Source organism: Ischnura elegans, chromosome 6 (assembly GCF_921293095.1).
Source record: "Ischnura elegans chromosome 6, ioIscEleg1.1, whole genome shotgun sequence".
Taxonomy (NCBI): domain Eukaryota; kingdom Metazoa; phylum Arthropoda; class Insecta; order Odonata; family Coenagrionidae; genus Ischnura; species Ischnura elegans.
The window spans coordinates 54,313,729-54,330,842 of NC_060251.1; the positions used below are offsets into that span (position 1 = coordinate 54,313,729).

Below are 17,114 nucleotides of genomic sequence, written 5' to 3' on the forward strand. Positions count from 1 at the left end.
AACTTATTTTGATAGTGATAATTTGAGCTGTCCTCGAAAAAAAAGATATAAAATTGACTGCATGAGGGTAAATACTATCTAAGGTGTACTTCTGACTGACAATAAGCAAAAAACTTTTTTGGAACATATCTTTCTTGTTAAGTGGGGGCAACCTCAATCACAAATATTTAGAGATGGGTCGAATAGCAGATCTCGAACTTGAATATCAAATTCAAATATTAAATCATTGCTCGAATATTCGAATACCTCGAATTCCAAATACCTCGAATGCTAAATGATGAATGCGGGAATGTTTGACCAGGTTACCTGTGCAGCAGGAAACTCAGGATTTTGGCGTGTAATTGTGATTTCCTTTAAAGGATTCAAACAGGAATTTAGCTGATAAATGGAATATTTTCATTTTATGGAAACAATTTGGGCATATAGTTGATTCAACTAACATCTCTTTCAAATATTATAAGGGGACACACCACCTCGCGAAAAAATTATTGCATGCCGTCTCGGCATTTACACTACTACAATGGATTTCTGTCTGATGCATACATTCTTATCTACCAAACGCCATTTCAGCGGCATGCCCATTTGATACTCGGCTTCATCCAACTTCTTATTTTCAACAGGTAGCTCGCTTTACCCCCACTCCTTCTGTCAAGCGCTAGCGGACAATCCGAGGCATTTTGCAAAATATACACGCTTCTCCACCGGATTTTCTTCAATTATTTTCAGTCCATCTTTCAAAGTTCTCAAGAGATAGCAGATGAATTCGAATTGCTAGCAGGGAGAAACCAAATATCCTGAGAAAATATCCCTTCCTCTGTGACTGTAACAACAGAGATTTATAGCACAACTCATAAATTGTAACTTGATATATGTTTTTGGAAACAAATACTGCATCAACTTCCGAGAAGCTCTGCTGCTCATATCGAGTCTTGCCAGAATGCTAAGTCTCCGTCGATTATTGACATTTATTTCCTCGCATAAAATGCTTAAATAAAGTCAGAAATGCGTCGTGTTTGGTCTTATTCTTTTTTAAATTACGCGTACATTACTAATATTTCAATGCAATAAAGGTGTAATATCAATTGCCGAAAGCCATTGTTAGACACCTTTTGGGCTAATGGGAGATTCATGCAGCAGTTGACCTCCAGAAACTGGGAACTTTGAAGCAGGTAGCCTGAAAAAGGTCAGTGGGTGAGAAAAGGGGGGGCGCAAAACACATTTCTATTGTTCTCCTATAACTTGATATTTTTTTTTAAGTTAAGGTCTCCGTTATGTGATCCCTTTGTGAGCTGGGACCTTTTTTTATTTCAGATAAGAAGAAAGCCTCAGAGGGGGGGCTAGTGCTGAATGGAGGGGGATAGCGGATCTTGGGAAATGCGCTAATGTAACTATCCCACGGTACTCATGCAGCAGTTGACCTCCAGGAATGGGGAACGTCGAAGCAGGTAAAACAGGATTCTATTACTCTCCTGTAACTTGATATTTTCTTTTGAAGCTTTTCATTTATAGTCTTTGTAATACGAACCCTGCGCGAGCTGGGACCTTTTCACCTTTTGTTTGATTTTGGAGAGGAGGAAAGCTTCGGAGGCTTCGAGGGCTGATGGATGGAGGGGGCAGTGAATTTTGTGAATTGTGCTACGTAGTTACTATCCCAAGGCACTGAGGTTCTCCTGGTGGGGGAAACCGGGGATTTTTGGATTTTTTCACCATTTTCGGTTCCCCACGTCGAACTCTTTTCACCGCTCAAATACGCGAATTTGATGTAGCTCGTCAACTTGCCTATAACGGTGCTGCATGCACTAAACTACTAGAGTTCTTCACAATTTTCCGAGTCAAATACCAACAACAGCGTGCGACAGTGTACGGCGCAAAATTCAAAGTATTCGGAGTATTATCTAGAGTGTACCTTTAGCATAATTATTCGAGACCTCTAATATCGAATACTTTCTAGTATTCGAAGTATTTGAGTATTCGCGGATACAATTCGCACATCTCTACAAATATTCCTCTGCTCATAGAATTTAAATTTTTGAGTGCCCCATCTATAACTTTAAGGTATTTCTTTTGGGCAAATTTATAAACCTGAGGAATGATTCCATCAAAAAAGCATTTTTTATAAAACTGGGTACAAAATAAAAAAATCATGCTCAGAAAGTGATTTAAAGTGAGATGAAATGTAAACTGCTCAAATCCATTGTACCTTTTGATGCCAGAATTGGGAAAAGTGGTCATCTATAAATCTACCACTTGATGGTTATTGTGACTATAAAATATGTGATGGCAAGGTTTAACCCCATTTTCTATATCTTTAATGAGAAGTTTGGTGCCAAAGCGGTACAATTTCACTATGATACATGAACTGGACAAGGGTGAAAAGTTATTTATATATTATGTGTGCCGTTCGAGGTCACAACTGTGAATTCAATAAAAAATGGCTGCTGAGAAAAATATCTATGCTTACCAGTATCTGTATGGGCTCTAGGATTTCTGCAGAAGGCAAATCTTTTCTTGGGTTACTTAAAATACAAGCAAGAACTTCCACTGTCTTTCCCAAACCCATTTCATCCGCCAAAACTCCCCCAGTAGGAATTGGTTTTGCTTTTGGAAATTCCAACTCAAAAGTCCCATTGTATGGGTTGTAGTACAGATCTTTTCCATCTAATGTTTCAACTTTGCGATATGCTGGATCCATTTCTTCTGAAATTAAGAAACATGACATTAGCAAATAACACAGCAATCTCAATTATTAACTCGCATAATTAATTAACAAAGCGCACATCAAATTTCTGACCATAAGCACTTATAAACTTCACATTCACATAAGTCAATAAATTTAAGGAAAACAATCAGTATGATAAGCTTATTACGGTAAAAATCAGTATAGAGCTGGGAAACATAAGTATAGTCACTCACTACCTTGAAACTTACAATGGATTGATCATTATGAACTAAATAGAATATATGAAGAGACTCTTTCCCAGCGTATTTGAGCAAAGAATTTCCTCGGGCTTCTGCTTAACACGTTGTGTACCGGGGTATTAAAATTCCTAGGTATGCCGATTTGGAAATGTGCCTATTAGGGCGTAATGCCTTTGGTTTAAACATGTTTAAAAAGCTAATGTTTATAAAATAACTTCACCCAATCAAACGTTATGATGCATCAATTCATTATGAATAACGAACAACAAGTGAAAACATACTAACGAATATGTATTGTACGCTTAAAAATTGTTTAGGTTGACGTGCCTAAATGACGAGAATCTTCGTCATCCGTCCGGAACGTTCGTGAAAAAAATGACGAGAATTCTCGTCATCCGTACGCAACGTGTTAAGGTTAAAAACTCCATCATCACCGTTTGAAGAGTGCATCGCTCCTCATCTTATAGACTAATAAGTAGTAGATATTTATACAAAAAATGTAAAATATTCAATACTAATAACACAAAAATATAAGTTTTAACCTAGATAGCAATGAACACACACATACATATACACATTTACGTAGAGAGTTTTGATAACATCACAACTTTAAGATGATAACTCTAATGAGTTGAGGAGAGTGAATTAAGCCCCAGACTTCATATAGGAGTACAGCCTTCTTTTAAACGACTGAAGTGATTGCGACATCTTTATAATTGGAGGAAGAGAGTTCCAGAATCTAGTCGCAGTTGGATGAAAAGATTTGAAATATATATTGGTGCGGGCTTGGGGAATTTGAAGGTCAGAAACACGGCGGGTGGAAATTCCAGTAACTTTTTTGCGGGGGATGAATAATTCGTACAGGTATGCAAGAGTCTGTTTTTGGAATAAGGAGAACAGAGAAGATCCCGGTTAGAGAAGGTTACGGTGCTGCATGCACTAAATGACTAGAGTTCTCTACATTTTTTCGAGTCAACTACCAACAATGTGCGTACGACAGTGTATGGCATGAAATTCAAAGTATTCGAGATATTCTAGATCGTACCTTTTGGATAATTATTCGTGATCTCGAATATCAAATACTTTCTAGTATTTGCGGTATTAGAGAATTCACGGATACTATTTGCACATCTCTAATAAGAATGCATATTCAAGCACAAAAGCATAAGGCACACTTTAATTTTAATACTTATGAGAAGATTAAAAATGCTTTAGCTACTTCATTTGAAAAGGACATTATGAGGACCTCTCCATCTACAATAAACATGAGCCAGAGTGATTATCATGAAAGTAATGTCAGAAGAAGACAAACTAATTTTATCCAGGATTAACCCCAAACCGGTGACGTGCGGTCTGAGAGACCGCTGCGTTTCTAAAATTATGAATATTTTCAAAATTAGGATTTCAAAATATCTATAATTCTCGTTAGCTTCATATTTTTGCATAACAAGGACATCCCACTCTTAAAATTTAATGTTCCTTTCATTAATTTCTGTAAATTTGCAATTGAACTCGATTAGCGGTCTGTGAGACCGCACGTCACTTACTAAGAATGCATCAAGAAAAGGAATAAGCGGGATAAATTTCATGGCTACTTACTACTTAGCCTTCCAACTTTAACATTTAAGGCCTTTTTGAATCTGGCGAAATATTGATACATAAATATAATAATTATAATTCAAGTGTTTTGGCATCAGGTTTTTGATCCTGCTTCAAATCACAAATTTTTATTACAAATTGGTTCGTATTGGGAGTGTAAAAATTTTAATATTCATATTCATGAGTTTTAACACACATGTTTCAACAGAGTTTCAACACATACTCATGAGTTTTAAAATAGTTAAGCATTCAAAGAAAAATTAAACAAAACGATAAAAGTGGCGTAGCAATATTTTATGAATTTTTGATTTATTGCGGTCTCCCAGACCGCACGCCATGGTAGTGTAATAAGAATTGCACGTCACTGGTTAAGGGTTAAGACTAAAACCAAAGCAAGACCTGGTTTATTACTTAATTTTTTGTGAAAAAAAAAATTACCAGAATCACTGCTCCCAGGGATTGTATTCAGCTGCTCTCTCTTAAGCATCCAATTAACAGCTGCAATTTGATATGGCCTGAGAATGGGAAGAAGACTAGGATGGAAAATTCCTTCTTCAATTTTTATCTTCATTTCATCGGAATGACCAGCTTTAACAGCATCATAAAGGTCTTCAATATCCTTCTGTAATCCACATGCTTCCCTTCTGGAATGACGAGGCTCTATAGAAAAAAAAACCAGCATAATTACTTATTATACTTATGAAATTTTTCATTATCATGAAAATTGCTCAACGGATACTCCTGGAAATGAAAATATGACATATTCACCTAATAAAAAATATTGTTGAAAGAAATCAAAAATTACCTTATTAAATATTAATACGTCTTTTAGACAAAATTAGTTTTTAAAATATTTATTCAAAAAACTAGCTATGCTATACGATTATAAAAAGTAAATGTTACACAGTTCATTTTGCTTGACCATCAGTTGCTGTCACTTGGTCAATCCTTCTATATTGTATGAACATTTCCTCTAAAGACAATGCGCATTTCATTCACAGAGTGCAATATATTGCTGAGCATAACGCCACAGATACCAATAATGATACCAAGCCAAGCTTTGAATGCATGCAAGCTCATTACTGTGGAATTCCAAAACCCAGACTAATATGACTGAAGGGAGTATGGATTTGTGAAATATGTATCGAGGTTATCAAGAAAGGAGTGAAAATAAGAAAAAGTACGAGTGTTTATGCATTATTACTACATTGAACATTTATTTATTGCATACAAATACAAAAAGACTACAAATTACACTTCAGCTCTTCAGTAGGTGCTATAGTATTTAACATGGGGGGATTTGCTGCTCCGCTAGGGTTTCGGGTTACAGGTGCCATAGTTTGCAGCACTCTACCGCACTAAAAAGAATGGTGGCCTTATAATTAACCAAATGGCATAGACAACATTGCCCTCTAGGACACTTCCACTAGGTCTGGATCGCAGAGGGATAAGGGCCAAACTCCCGAACTTAGAAGCGTTTTTACAAAGAGGAACGAGATATTTGATGTATTTTCCATACTTTGAAAAGAAAACTTTATTTCATTTATTTCTCCATTTTTTTACGAATAAGATAATATTAGTCTGAGTAATACATAAATACTTTTACTGCTCAGAGCAGCAAGGTTGTACTGAGTGGTGTGGCTAAAATTCTAACCCCTCAAATTGTTTGGGAGATACCATCTTAAGTCTAACCATTTCCAAAAATCTCAACCCATATTTTTCTAGTTTGGAAGAGAAGTGGAAGCTCACTATTACATTTTTGCACAATTTGTCCATGGTGAAAGTTCACTAAAATTTTACTCACCATCAACAGGATAAATGTTAAAAAAATGGCCCGCCACTTTTTGGACATTTTTGTTCACTGGTCTTTCATAATTACTTAAGGACTCTTCCTTGGAATTTAAATGCAGATAAACTTGAATGTTAAAATAGACTATTCCTTCTTCGAACTCCAACTTCGAGCTGGTAAATACCAATGAAAACACTTTGGACTGATGTAATCCTGTATGATAATAAAGAAATTGTTAGCAATTATTGCATAGAAAATTATTGGAAATTATTAGTAAATCTAGTAGACTCATGAAAAATGTAAGCTATCTATCAAAGAGCAGACTAAAGATAATCCGAATCAAATCAAGAGTAATTAGTGAAACTGTGAACAACTAGCTTTTTTCAAGACATAACTCTCACTTAAAATGATTATTTGAAAAAGATACAATCAAAACAGTTACCACAGAACACAGAAGATGAAAATGTTAAATATGACAGGATCATAGTCCAGTCATGAAAAATTAGCTAAATTGTTAAATAAATAAGGCGTGATAATTTTCCCACAAGGTATTAAACTTGATGTGATAATCCTAAGAAAATTAATAAAAAATAATTTATATGATATAATATTTAAAGCTTATTACAAAGGAAAAGGATTTAGTTGGTATTCATTTTATTATGATCAAACTAGGGAGTGTTTGAGTACCTGAAAAAAGAGAGAAGTCCAAAAGTCCTTCAATTTGATAGTACTTCGTAATCAGATCCTCTTGCGATGACATTGAAGGATCACTATTTTTCCATTCGTAGTACAACATACTCCTCCCAGGGATTTTGCTTACATACAACCAGCACTCATTGCAATTGGGGAGAGGAAGGTCTTCATCATTCACAATGACCTTTAATTCAATATTCCCTATATGAAAATTTAAGTCTACATCACTTAAATGGCCTTCCTTATAGACAGTCAGGAAAAATTTGCAGTCCGACAGTATACTCCGTAGGTTTTCATCCTTTACTTCAGTTGACTTGCTTCTCCCTACGGATGGCTTAGATGGCTTCTTGAGAACACCACTTAATTTATTCAGCTGCTCACTTAGAAAAGAGAGTATACCTTGAGGTTTCTCTTCTAAGGGAAGATTTATTTCTTCTCTCCTCTCATCCGAAAGCCTTTGTGGAACAGTGAGCTTCACCCTGGGCATATTTACCGAGCAATTTCACATTTATAATGAAACAACCTCTAAATGATGAAGAGACTCCCGTAGATTTTTTAATTATGTTTAGAATAATCACATTTAAGACACTTATAGAATCGTAAAATCACATAAACTCGACTCCGCTATTATTCTAGGCGCCGACAGACAAACAAAACAACCCAAGGTCCCCAATGGTCCCCAATCACGGATGACAGCCTTCAAGTCCTTCAAGTATTGTTTTGTTTTGTAATGCGCAACTTCAACGCTTGTTGCCCTTGTACCTTGTTGCCGTTTGCCCAGTTTGCTACCATGCTAGAGTTTCGATACATCGACGTGGTTGAAATGGCTTTTATGAAGAAGTGAATGATGTTCAGTAAGAATGGCATTTCTTTGTCCAGTACGAATACGGAGGGGCAAAAAAAAGAAAAGTAAGCTACTTATATGCTATGAATATTGATACAGAATGCTAGTGTATCAATGATAATGTAATCTGGTTGTTAACTGTAGAACATCATTTACTGTTATGTTTTACGGAAAAGAAGTATTCAATTCGAGGGTACCTTCTTGCTTTAACATAATTATCTTCTCTACATAATCGATCTTCCCACAATGGTTCAGCAATATCCTATCCTTCTAATGCTTATTTCGTTCCTAATTTAGTTCATGTCATTTTTGTGTTCTAATGAATTTGGGCTAAATTTTTAAATGCGATCTTTTTAGTGATACCCCTGTTATTAATAATCATATTTATGGCATCAGATTTCATAATTCATTCCCGTTTCCTTTTAAATTACTGTTATTTGACGTACTGAGTGAATGAAATGGAAATGTTTCAGGAGTGCTACTTAATCTTACTTATGTTTGCTTATGATGTGCTCATTTGCATTATATGCATTGTTCAAACCGAATTGCACGATGGATGACAGGTTGATTAGTCTTGAATTTTTAGCCCCCAACTCTTAATTTGTAGCCTTAGGAGAGGGCGAAAATTTATTTTCATGGTCACGCATTCTTTCATCATTTTGTAATCCATACATCCCTTACAATATTTCTTATTTCACTCAATCATGTGCCTTATAATCTATGTTATTTGTTGTTTTATTTGGCTGGAGCAATAGCTTGAAAATCTCATGTCCTCCTCTTTCGCATGAATATTCATTTCCCCCATGATTATTGGACTAACTCATACGGAAAAATTTTAGGTGGAGATGGTGATTGCAAAGAATCCCCTGGCCGAGGGGGCAACGTTGGTGGGGGAGGAGTCGGTGGAGGTGGAGTGGGAGGAGTTGTTGGTGTTGGTGGCCCAGGAATGGGTAGAATAACTGGCAGTGCCTCCATCGAAACTCTGGTTAGAGTTGGAATTGAGAAAGAAAATGGGCTCTCTCCAGATAGTAAAATGGTTGTACTTCATGACTTCACCCCTTGTGTCGATGATGAATTGGAAGTTAAAAGGGGCCATGTGAGTATCACCATGAACTGCATCATTTTGCCTACCATTTTAACTCACTAGTTAATATATTCTAGATGAATTAAAAATCTTGACCTGCATCCATTTTCATCTATACAAAGAATACTTTGTTTTGACCCCATATTTACCAGAATGAAAGTCTTTCTCACCTTAAAGTAATAGAAAGTTCAATTAAAAATAATATTGTTTTCTTTGTTTGCAATTACAGATAGTAAATGTTTTGTACCGAGAAAATGACTGGGTTTATGTGATAGCCGAGGATCGACAAGAAGGCTTCATACCCCATTCCTATTGTGCTCCCTTCGGGTCTCATGTGGGTGACCTAGCCCTCAGCAATGTTCGCAAAAAATTGCCTCGTGCTGAGAAGGGTGGTGACTCTGGGCCTTTGGAGGGCGATAATTCAATGGCAGAGCCGATAGGGGGTGGTAGTGGACCAGATGGAGGATCAGATGGTGAGAGCCATGGTGGAGGCCTTGTTGGGAAAAAGGGTGGGATACTGCCCCTTGGCCACCGCTTGCATCAAGTGAATCAGCACCAAGGTCAGCAGATGCGCAGCTCTCAGGGTTCCCTTCACAGTGCTTCATCGTCTCAGCCAGATATCCACCCATTTTTTAAGGTTGGTACTTTTGTCTCATTGCTTATGGGAAATGGAATATTCTCATATTATGGAAAAAAAGCCATGCTTACTGTTTGCCATGCGCAAGTCCCAGAATCACATCGTCATCTCTCATTTTTGGCAGTCTTTGAAAGTGGTTTATATTGATTTTACATTTGATGGTGTGCCCTAAGTCTCTTTTTTTAATTTTCATAAAATGATGTACAATGGATCAAGGTGTTCCCGTTTCCTCATGCATTTATTGTTGAGCAGTGTCTGACTGTTAAAAAATATCTTATGCTTTCCCGGCATATGCTGATAGTGAAGGCTGCTTGGGTGTTCCACTGGGTAATCTCTTCCATGGTAGCCATGGAGGAGATTATTCAGTGGAGCATATAGGCAGCCTTCACTACCGCCTGACATGATTGTTTTGATTGGTACCTACACAAAGCATCTCAAACCAGTTTGGTATGTTGAACCAACAAGAATAAAAACTTTGTAATCTTCGACCGTATGATTCATTTCATGATAATGTTTGTATTGAATAGTCTAACTCTCTTAGTAAGAACAGTGAGCAATTTATGGAACGCATTCCTTAAGTAGCAAAACCTAGAAGATGTATCAGAAGTGAAAATGGGGAGGTCTACTATCTAATGGGTGGGAAGCGTAGGTAGCAGATTAGGGGAAGAAGGACGTACCCTCCTCCTTGGTATTCATTGGAATGGTTTTTCATTAAAGGTTTCCCCTCCCTCTCCGAAGAAAGAACCTTTAGTATATCTTTGTTTTCCAAATTAATTTCTTTCCCCTAGAAACTTTTCGCTCCACATGTCATTATATTTTCACTATAGAGGCTCAAAATTTCAAAATAAATATATCTGGACAAAAATTGGAGGTGACGTTGATAGATCTCCTCTTTTCTTTCCATTCCCTTACCATGAAAGAATTGTTTCCTTCAAAACTTTTCAACTAATTACTAGGGAAGTAGGGGATGTAGCAAAAATTTGATTGAGTTTTATGATTAATGGATTATGAATTCAACCAAGAAATACACCGGCCATGCTCTTTGACTGCTCAGACTTATTTGTCGATTTATATTCATCACTCTAAGTACAGCACTATTTGCCCTTTACATTTGGAGGCTACAACAAATAGCAATGGACAATCATAAACATCTATGCTGCAGATAGGGGCATGGGCACAGCTGGAAATTACGGCTAGGGGTGGTTTCAGGCGCAACTAATACTGGGGTGCCTGGGGGTGTGATATACCCTCCAGGGTAAGCGGTAGGTGCGGGGGGGGGGGGGGGCCTCCACAAGAAAAAAAGTTAAGAAAAATGGTTCAAAATGTTGAGTTTTACGGCCTTCGGAGGGATATTTTGTTAATAATCACACTATTCTATAAGCAATTAATCCAATTAAGTAAAATAGATTTAACTTAAAAAATTTCTGAGCTCTGGGGGGGGGTTTCATCCCCCAAAACTCTCCCCCTCGCTGCGCCACAGGATAGGGGTAACCTACCCAGGTGGGGCTTGAACCCTGTATCTTCAGGTTGGCATGAGAGTACTGTACCCCTTGGCCAGCAAATTATTTCTTAAAATTCATTCAAAGTCTTTCGGCTGTCAAATGTATAAAAATAAATCACATTTTTAGTTACTGGTGAAATTTTGTTACATAAAATTTAGCACTCTGTAGAATGTTCTTTGGGTCTTGGGACAAATTAACTTTAACTGAATGAAGTGCTCTTGAGATTCCATCTGGGTGAGAAAGTTATGTCCAATGTACCTCGAAGCATCAAACGTGATGAACTCTCTTTCCCAATTGGAAACCTAAAAGCAGTTTGTTAAAAGCATTCTGATTGTGGTTTGCCAAAGGTTTGCTGAAGGTTTGCCAAAATGCATCAAATTTCAGAATGCTCAGAAGTACAGATAGTCATCATGCATACAGATCTATTACATACATTTATAAGTGTGTTCAGCATAGTCAAAAATGTGTAGGTTATTCTAGCTCTTTTATCTGTTGAATTCCTTTATCAATTGATAAATTTACTTTTTCCTTCTGATTTGATACATTTCATTCCATTTTTTTCTCTAGATATATTGCAAACCTGCCTCTTTTAATCATGGTTTACTTGGGCTAAATCCAGAAAAATATTTTATTGGTATTGAATATTTAATTTTCGTATCTTTAAGAAAAAACATTAAGAATGGTTAACATTATTTAATTAATATCTTAGTGTATCTTGTGGTACTCCTTTCTATTCCTAATTTTATGCTTGTTTTTTAGGATCCATCTGGTCGCTACATTGTTCTTTATACCTTCATAGCTCGGGATGAGAATGATGTGAGTGTAGAGAGAGGAGAATTTGTGACAGTGCTCAACAGAGAAGACCCTGATTGGTACTGGGTTCTGCGGAGTGATGGGCAGGAAGGCTTTGTTCCCAGTGGATTTGTCTACCCTGCTGATGTAATTCAAGGTAGTTAATTTCCATTTCAATTTACTACTGTTATTGTGACCAACTAATGATGTGAAGTTTTAGGGAAGGTTTTTAATGGTACCTACATTTGAATTATTGTCACAAAATTTGTGATCATTGGCATAACAGGATAAGAAATGATATGAAATCAGCCCAAAAACTGTTTGTAATCAAACCTGCACCACCATCTTGAGCTTAAAAAGTGCTTTTCCTCCAGTTGTTGACCTTCTTCATGGCCATATGACCCATCAGGGGCCAATTAAGGTTCAGATGATACAGTAGAGCTCTCAGGCCTCTAGGCTATATAACAAATGCGGATGTAACAAAATTTTGCAATTACTCACAGACACCTTTCTCTGGTACTGATGTAATTCACATGTAATAGCTTAGGGAAGCTTCATTAATACGATATTTCACATTTACGTATGAGGTCAGACGTGAATCAGTTTTCATATGCATCAAAGAATTGTGACTAGTGGAAGGAACAAAATTCACTAACTCATTCTTAACTGTATGGTATTCCATTATAACTTTTCTTGGACAGTTCACTTTTACTTATACATACAAATACTTAACATAACGGGACCTGGGTAAAAAGTAGTGGTACGTATAAGTAAAAGTGAAGCTTATCATCGTACATAGAACTATTACATTACAAGTGTATTCAGCGTAGTCACAACTGTGAAGGTTACTCTAGCTCTTTTATCTACCGAATTCCTTGTCAATTGATAAATTTACTTCTTTCTTCTGATTTGCTACATTTCATTCCATTTTGTTCTCTAAATTCCTAAAACCTGCCTCTTTTAAACTATCCTAGTGGAAGGAAGTTTACACTAAGGAAATGGAACTTAGAGAAAAATTCAAACTTATGCTCTGTTGAGAAAGGCAATTGGCTATTAGCTACTGAAAATGATCTTATGGTTCTATTGAAATTACCCAGTCAAGGACAGTACATATTATGCAGCACTTATTTGCTGCATGTTAGGTGGCAAGCCGTCTCATTTGGTAAAATTTTCCTACAGTTACCGCTGTTATTGATTTATTGCCGGCCTCGGTGGCGATGGGGTAAAGTACTCGCCTGCCGAACCGTAGGTCGTGGGTTCGAATCCCGCCTGGGTAGGTGATCCCTATCCAGGGCATGGATGTTTGTGTTGTACCTACTTTGTTAATAATATTGGAAACCCTCTTAGTTAAAGGCCGTCATGTGCTGTTTACGGGGAAGTTGATAATAAATAAATAATAAATACGCGTGCACTTCCAATTGTTACTCAACCAAATCAATGCCTAGACAACAATGAATTATTGCATTGCCAGAGAGCTTGTTGTCTTCTAATTCTAAGGTCATTTTTGACTGGGGGTACTCAGTAACTTTGCGTGGGAAGAAGACTCAAGGATACGTGTAATACTGATCTCTCCATTCTATTCGGGTTTTCACCGTGTCTGTTGTGTTTCAGTGACAACAGTTTCGCTGAAACACAACGGACATGGTGAAAACCCGAATAGAATGGAGAGATCATCTAAACAACGCCGCGAAAATCTTCGAATCTACATGTAATACAATCTGGCACTACATAATGTCAGCGAAAGCCATGCAGTGATATTTTTGGTGTGGCAAGGAGATAGTTGCTCTAATTCACTACAAAATTTAATCATAATTTAGGATTCCATTTGGTGATTTATAATTACGTACTAAAGGGAAGGAAAGCAAGGGAATTACTGAGATTGTTGTCTAATGCATTCTGATCGGTCATGAGGAGTTGGAGTATCAGCCTACCATACCTGTGCCCAGGTACCAGACCAACCCAATTGTGAGACATTTTAAGTTGTTTCAATATCTTAATTCACTCTTAAGAAATTTACGATGAACCATTTGACCTCTAACAATCACATAACCACATAGAGGGCCAATAATGGATGGAAAGGCATATTTTTTGTACTCATCATCTTACCCTGCCAGGCCTTTCCCCAACAAGTCAAAATTACGTAAGACATTAAAACAATGACTCCACATTTCTTAATTTTTATAGCTAAAGCAATGGTTAGAGATACGATGAAAGAAGATATATACTCATAGAGAAGGATAACCTACAATGTTGCTTTTCTGCTCTGTATATCTTAATTTAAGTTTTGGACAAATAACACTGATGTGTGGCCCTTTTAAATGGCCATCAGTCTTATTTAACCTGGGTAAACTCTAGGCGTAATTGCTCAATTGGGTTCTATTGTCAGAGAATTATCTGAAATAAGCAACTGAATTACATATAAGGTGGAGGAAATGACTGAAATCAACGGTTTTTAGGTTTTGCAGCATATAATTGCTATCGATGATACTGGTTTCCATTGTTTAATACAGGTCTCTGTCATTGCTCATACAGATGCTATTCTAGCAATATGAAGGGGCAGACAATATGTAATTTAGTAATACTGATTAGATGTTTTTCATAATACAACAGATGAAAGAATGATGGTAAAAACAGAGAAAGTAAAACTTATCTGATGCCATTTCTTGGTGCAAATAAAATTATTTAGCCTGAATTATTTTCTATCATTGAATACTACTTTCTAACTTTTCAGGACATTTAAGCCAGACTAATTGTCAAAATCAAAACAATAATTTTACTTCCACCAATAATAACCATCATCTGAATTCTCCATCTTCTGATGACCTAAGGTTCCATGGAACTGAGCTTGTGATGCTATATGACTATAAGGTACGTAATGCTCAGGTATCTCGTTTTCACTAGTAATAATCTGTATCAAACTATTTGTAACTCAACCTTTGAAACTTGTGTATTGCTCGCAAAGATTAATGTTTCGGTTCCTTCATAGGCACAAGCCCCAGATGACTTATCGGTAAGAAGGGGTGATTGGATCTATGCAGATCTGAGCAACCAGACTGTGGATGGATGGCTGTGGGCATATGCTCCAAAAACACGTAAATATGGCTTTATACCTAAAGCCTATGCTCGGCCTCCAGCAATGACTAGCCTGTGACTAGAAAATTAAACCCTTATGTAGAGGGATCGGTTGAATCTGTGAAGAATTAGTATCAACTTGGCAACACTTTGAATGCAAAAATTGTTGTATCTCTACTAAGGATAAAAATTATTCTGTTAATTTTTGTTTGATGGAATTTTAAATACTTTTTATAGATAAACATGAATATATTGCGGAATGAATGATGTGCAGGAATATCCTAAATCGTCTCACTTTATGTTTGTGCTAATTTAGCTTCATCTGTGTTCTGTAAATTTCATTATTATTTAATATTGTTCATTTCTGGGGATAATTTAAGGTTGTACAGAGGAATAATATTATTTTACTTGCAATTGTCTGTATTTTTGTAGGATATGTTGTCCACAAGCATCGCATTATTGGAATGGCTGGTATATATGCTTATTTTGGAATGAGGTATGATAGCCATCATGTGAATTTTCTTTGATTTGAGCAATGGCTAACATTTTAAGTCTCATGGTGTCTATAAAAGTTGATGATTTGTATATGTTAATAATTCCCAGTGACTGGTTGGTTAATTCATTCTTGCCATCAGAATTGTCATCCATAATAGGTTGTGTTTGTGCTTCCATTGCAGGTGGCATAATTGAAAAATAATAAGGGTTGCATACATTCTAAAATTTGTTATCTCTTAAATATGAGAGTTGCATTACGAAGACAATATCGGCAGTGGACTTTGATTGCAAGTGTTTTAACTTTTTTGTATAGAATTAGTGGAGCAGTTTATGTACAGGAATCTCATTATTTTTTTCTGGTTTTTACATGACTTTTAAAATATTTTTTTGCATGTGAAAAATGATGGATTTGGGTTTAACTTGTGAACTTTTCTCTGCTCTGTAAATGTATTCTTTTAATGGTTGGGGAAAATCTGAAAAATTAATTTTTACTTGAAAAGTAGTGATGATGCTCTCAAAAGTAGTTGAAGGTTAGTAATGTTGCTCTCTACTGTTGTCTTCTGTGATGGTATTTTTCAAATATTATCAATTTAAGGAGATTACGTCTAAAGTTGTGGGTATTGAAGTTGACTTTGCATTTGTAATCTTCGTTTTATATGAGGTGCTTAAAATCATGGTCAGTAAAAGAAGATACTTCTTGTACACTGCCAACATTATTGTTTTTCATTGTTAAAATGTTGTATCTCTTGGAAGTTTTAAATTTTGGAATCTCCTTTACATGCGTTGTTCAACTAGTTGTGTATTATTTTAAAAAAGGTTGTGCTCATTGTATACTTCTGCTTTAGAGCAAGCAGTATCTTCAATTGTGAACAAAATGCTCAGCTAAAAGGCCTGTTGCCAGTCAACTTTTGTCAGTATTGGTTTGGAAAAGTTTATTCTAACATGATAAGTAAAAATTGTAATAATTATTTTGATAAATTTTTTACAACTAACAGTCAATGTTTTTATTGAAATTTTATTTTGCTGTATTTATTTAATCTTGTAAACCCATATTCAAAATTGCTTTACAGTAACCTGAGGACTTTTACAAATAAAAAAAACTTTTTGCTAATTAAACTACATAATTACCAACATTTTCAATGAAATCTGGAAAAATTGTAATCCGTAAGGGCCGGAGAGCTGTTTCCCAACTTCCACCCTATCCTAAACAAACAATAGCATGTGCTGTAAGTCCTCGATTTACTTCATTCCAATTAATCTGATTAAAGTTTTCATTGATGAAAATTAAATTTAGTCTAAATATTCACTATTTGTATTTTATGAGTGGATTTCATAATTTTTTAATAATTTCTTTTTGTAATGATGGGGGAGTTCCTTTCTTTTGTCAAATTCGATTCCGGTTTGGTTATTGGTCTTCAGTTCCATTTCTTGTCACCGATTCATTGCTTAGTTTTCAAAAGGCATAAATGATTTTTGGTGGATAACTTTGAAAAATATCACTGGAAACACATTACATATCCCAAAAGTGGATCCACAACATCACTTAAATTGCAGAACTACGTGGTGTAATTTATGCTATAATTCCTAAAAATTTTAGTAGTCGAGCTTCTACTTCTTTTCCTAAGGATAATCCAAGAATTAACAAAATAAATTAATGATGGACGACATAACTTTGTGGAAAGTTGACA

General features: G+C 36.0%; 2 protein-coding genes across 4 annotated transcripts in view; one reads left to right on the plus strand and one right to left on the minus strand.

Annotated features, from left to right (window-relative positions):
- LOC124160710 (E3 ubiquitin-protein ligase SHPRH) overlaps positions 1-7,660 on the minus strand; it is a 55,042-nt gene extending 47,382 nt beyond the window's left edge. For 2 of the 3 annotated variants that reach the window (XM_046536695.1, XM_046536693.1), the window contains exons 1-4: positions 6,995-7,660; positions 6,323-6,520; positions 4,957-5,178; positions 2,462-2,697 (exon numbers count right to left, since the gene is read on the minus strand). In XM_046536695.1, coding sequence (XP_046392651.1) covers positions 2,462-2,697; positions 4,957-5,178; positions 6,323-6,520; positions 6,995-7,487 — 1,149 coding nt within the window. In that variant the 5' untranslated portion in view covers positions 7,488-7,660. The remainder of the gene's footprint in view (positions 1-2,461; positions 2,698-4,956; positions 5,179-6,322; positions 6,521-6,994) is intronic. The other variant, XM_046536694.1, reaches the window with a different exon arrangement.
- Positions 7,661-7,746: 86 nt separating this feature from the next.
- Positions 7,747-16,418, plus strand: LOC124160712 (SH3 domain-containing protein Dlish). The gene is made up of 6 exons (XM_046536696.1): positions 7,747-7,909; positions 8,684-8,940; positions 9,158-9,565; positions 11,827-12,016; positions 14,591-14,727; positions 14,846-16,418. The coding sequence occupies exons 1-6, from the start codon at positions 7,861-7,863 to the stop codon at positions 15,008-15,010; spliced, it is 1,206 nt and encodes a 401-aa protein (XP_046392652.1). The 5' UTR covers positions 7,747-7,860; the 3' UTR covers positions 15,011-16,418.
- The last annotated feature ends 696 nt before the right edge of the window (positions 16,419-17,114 follow it).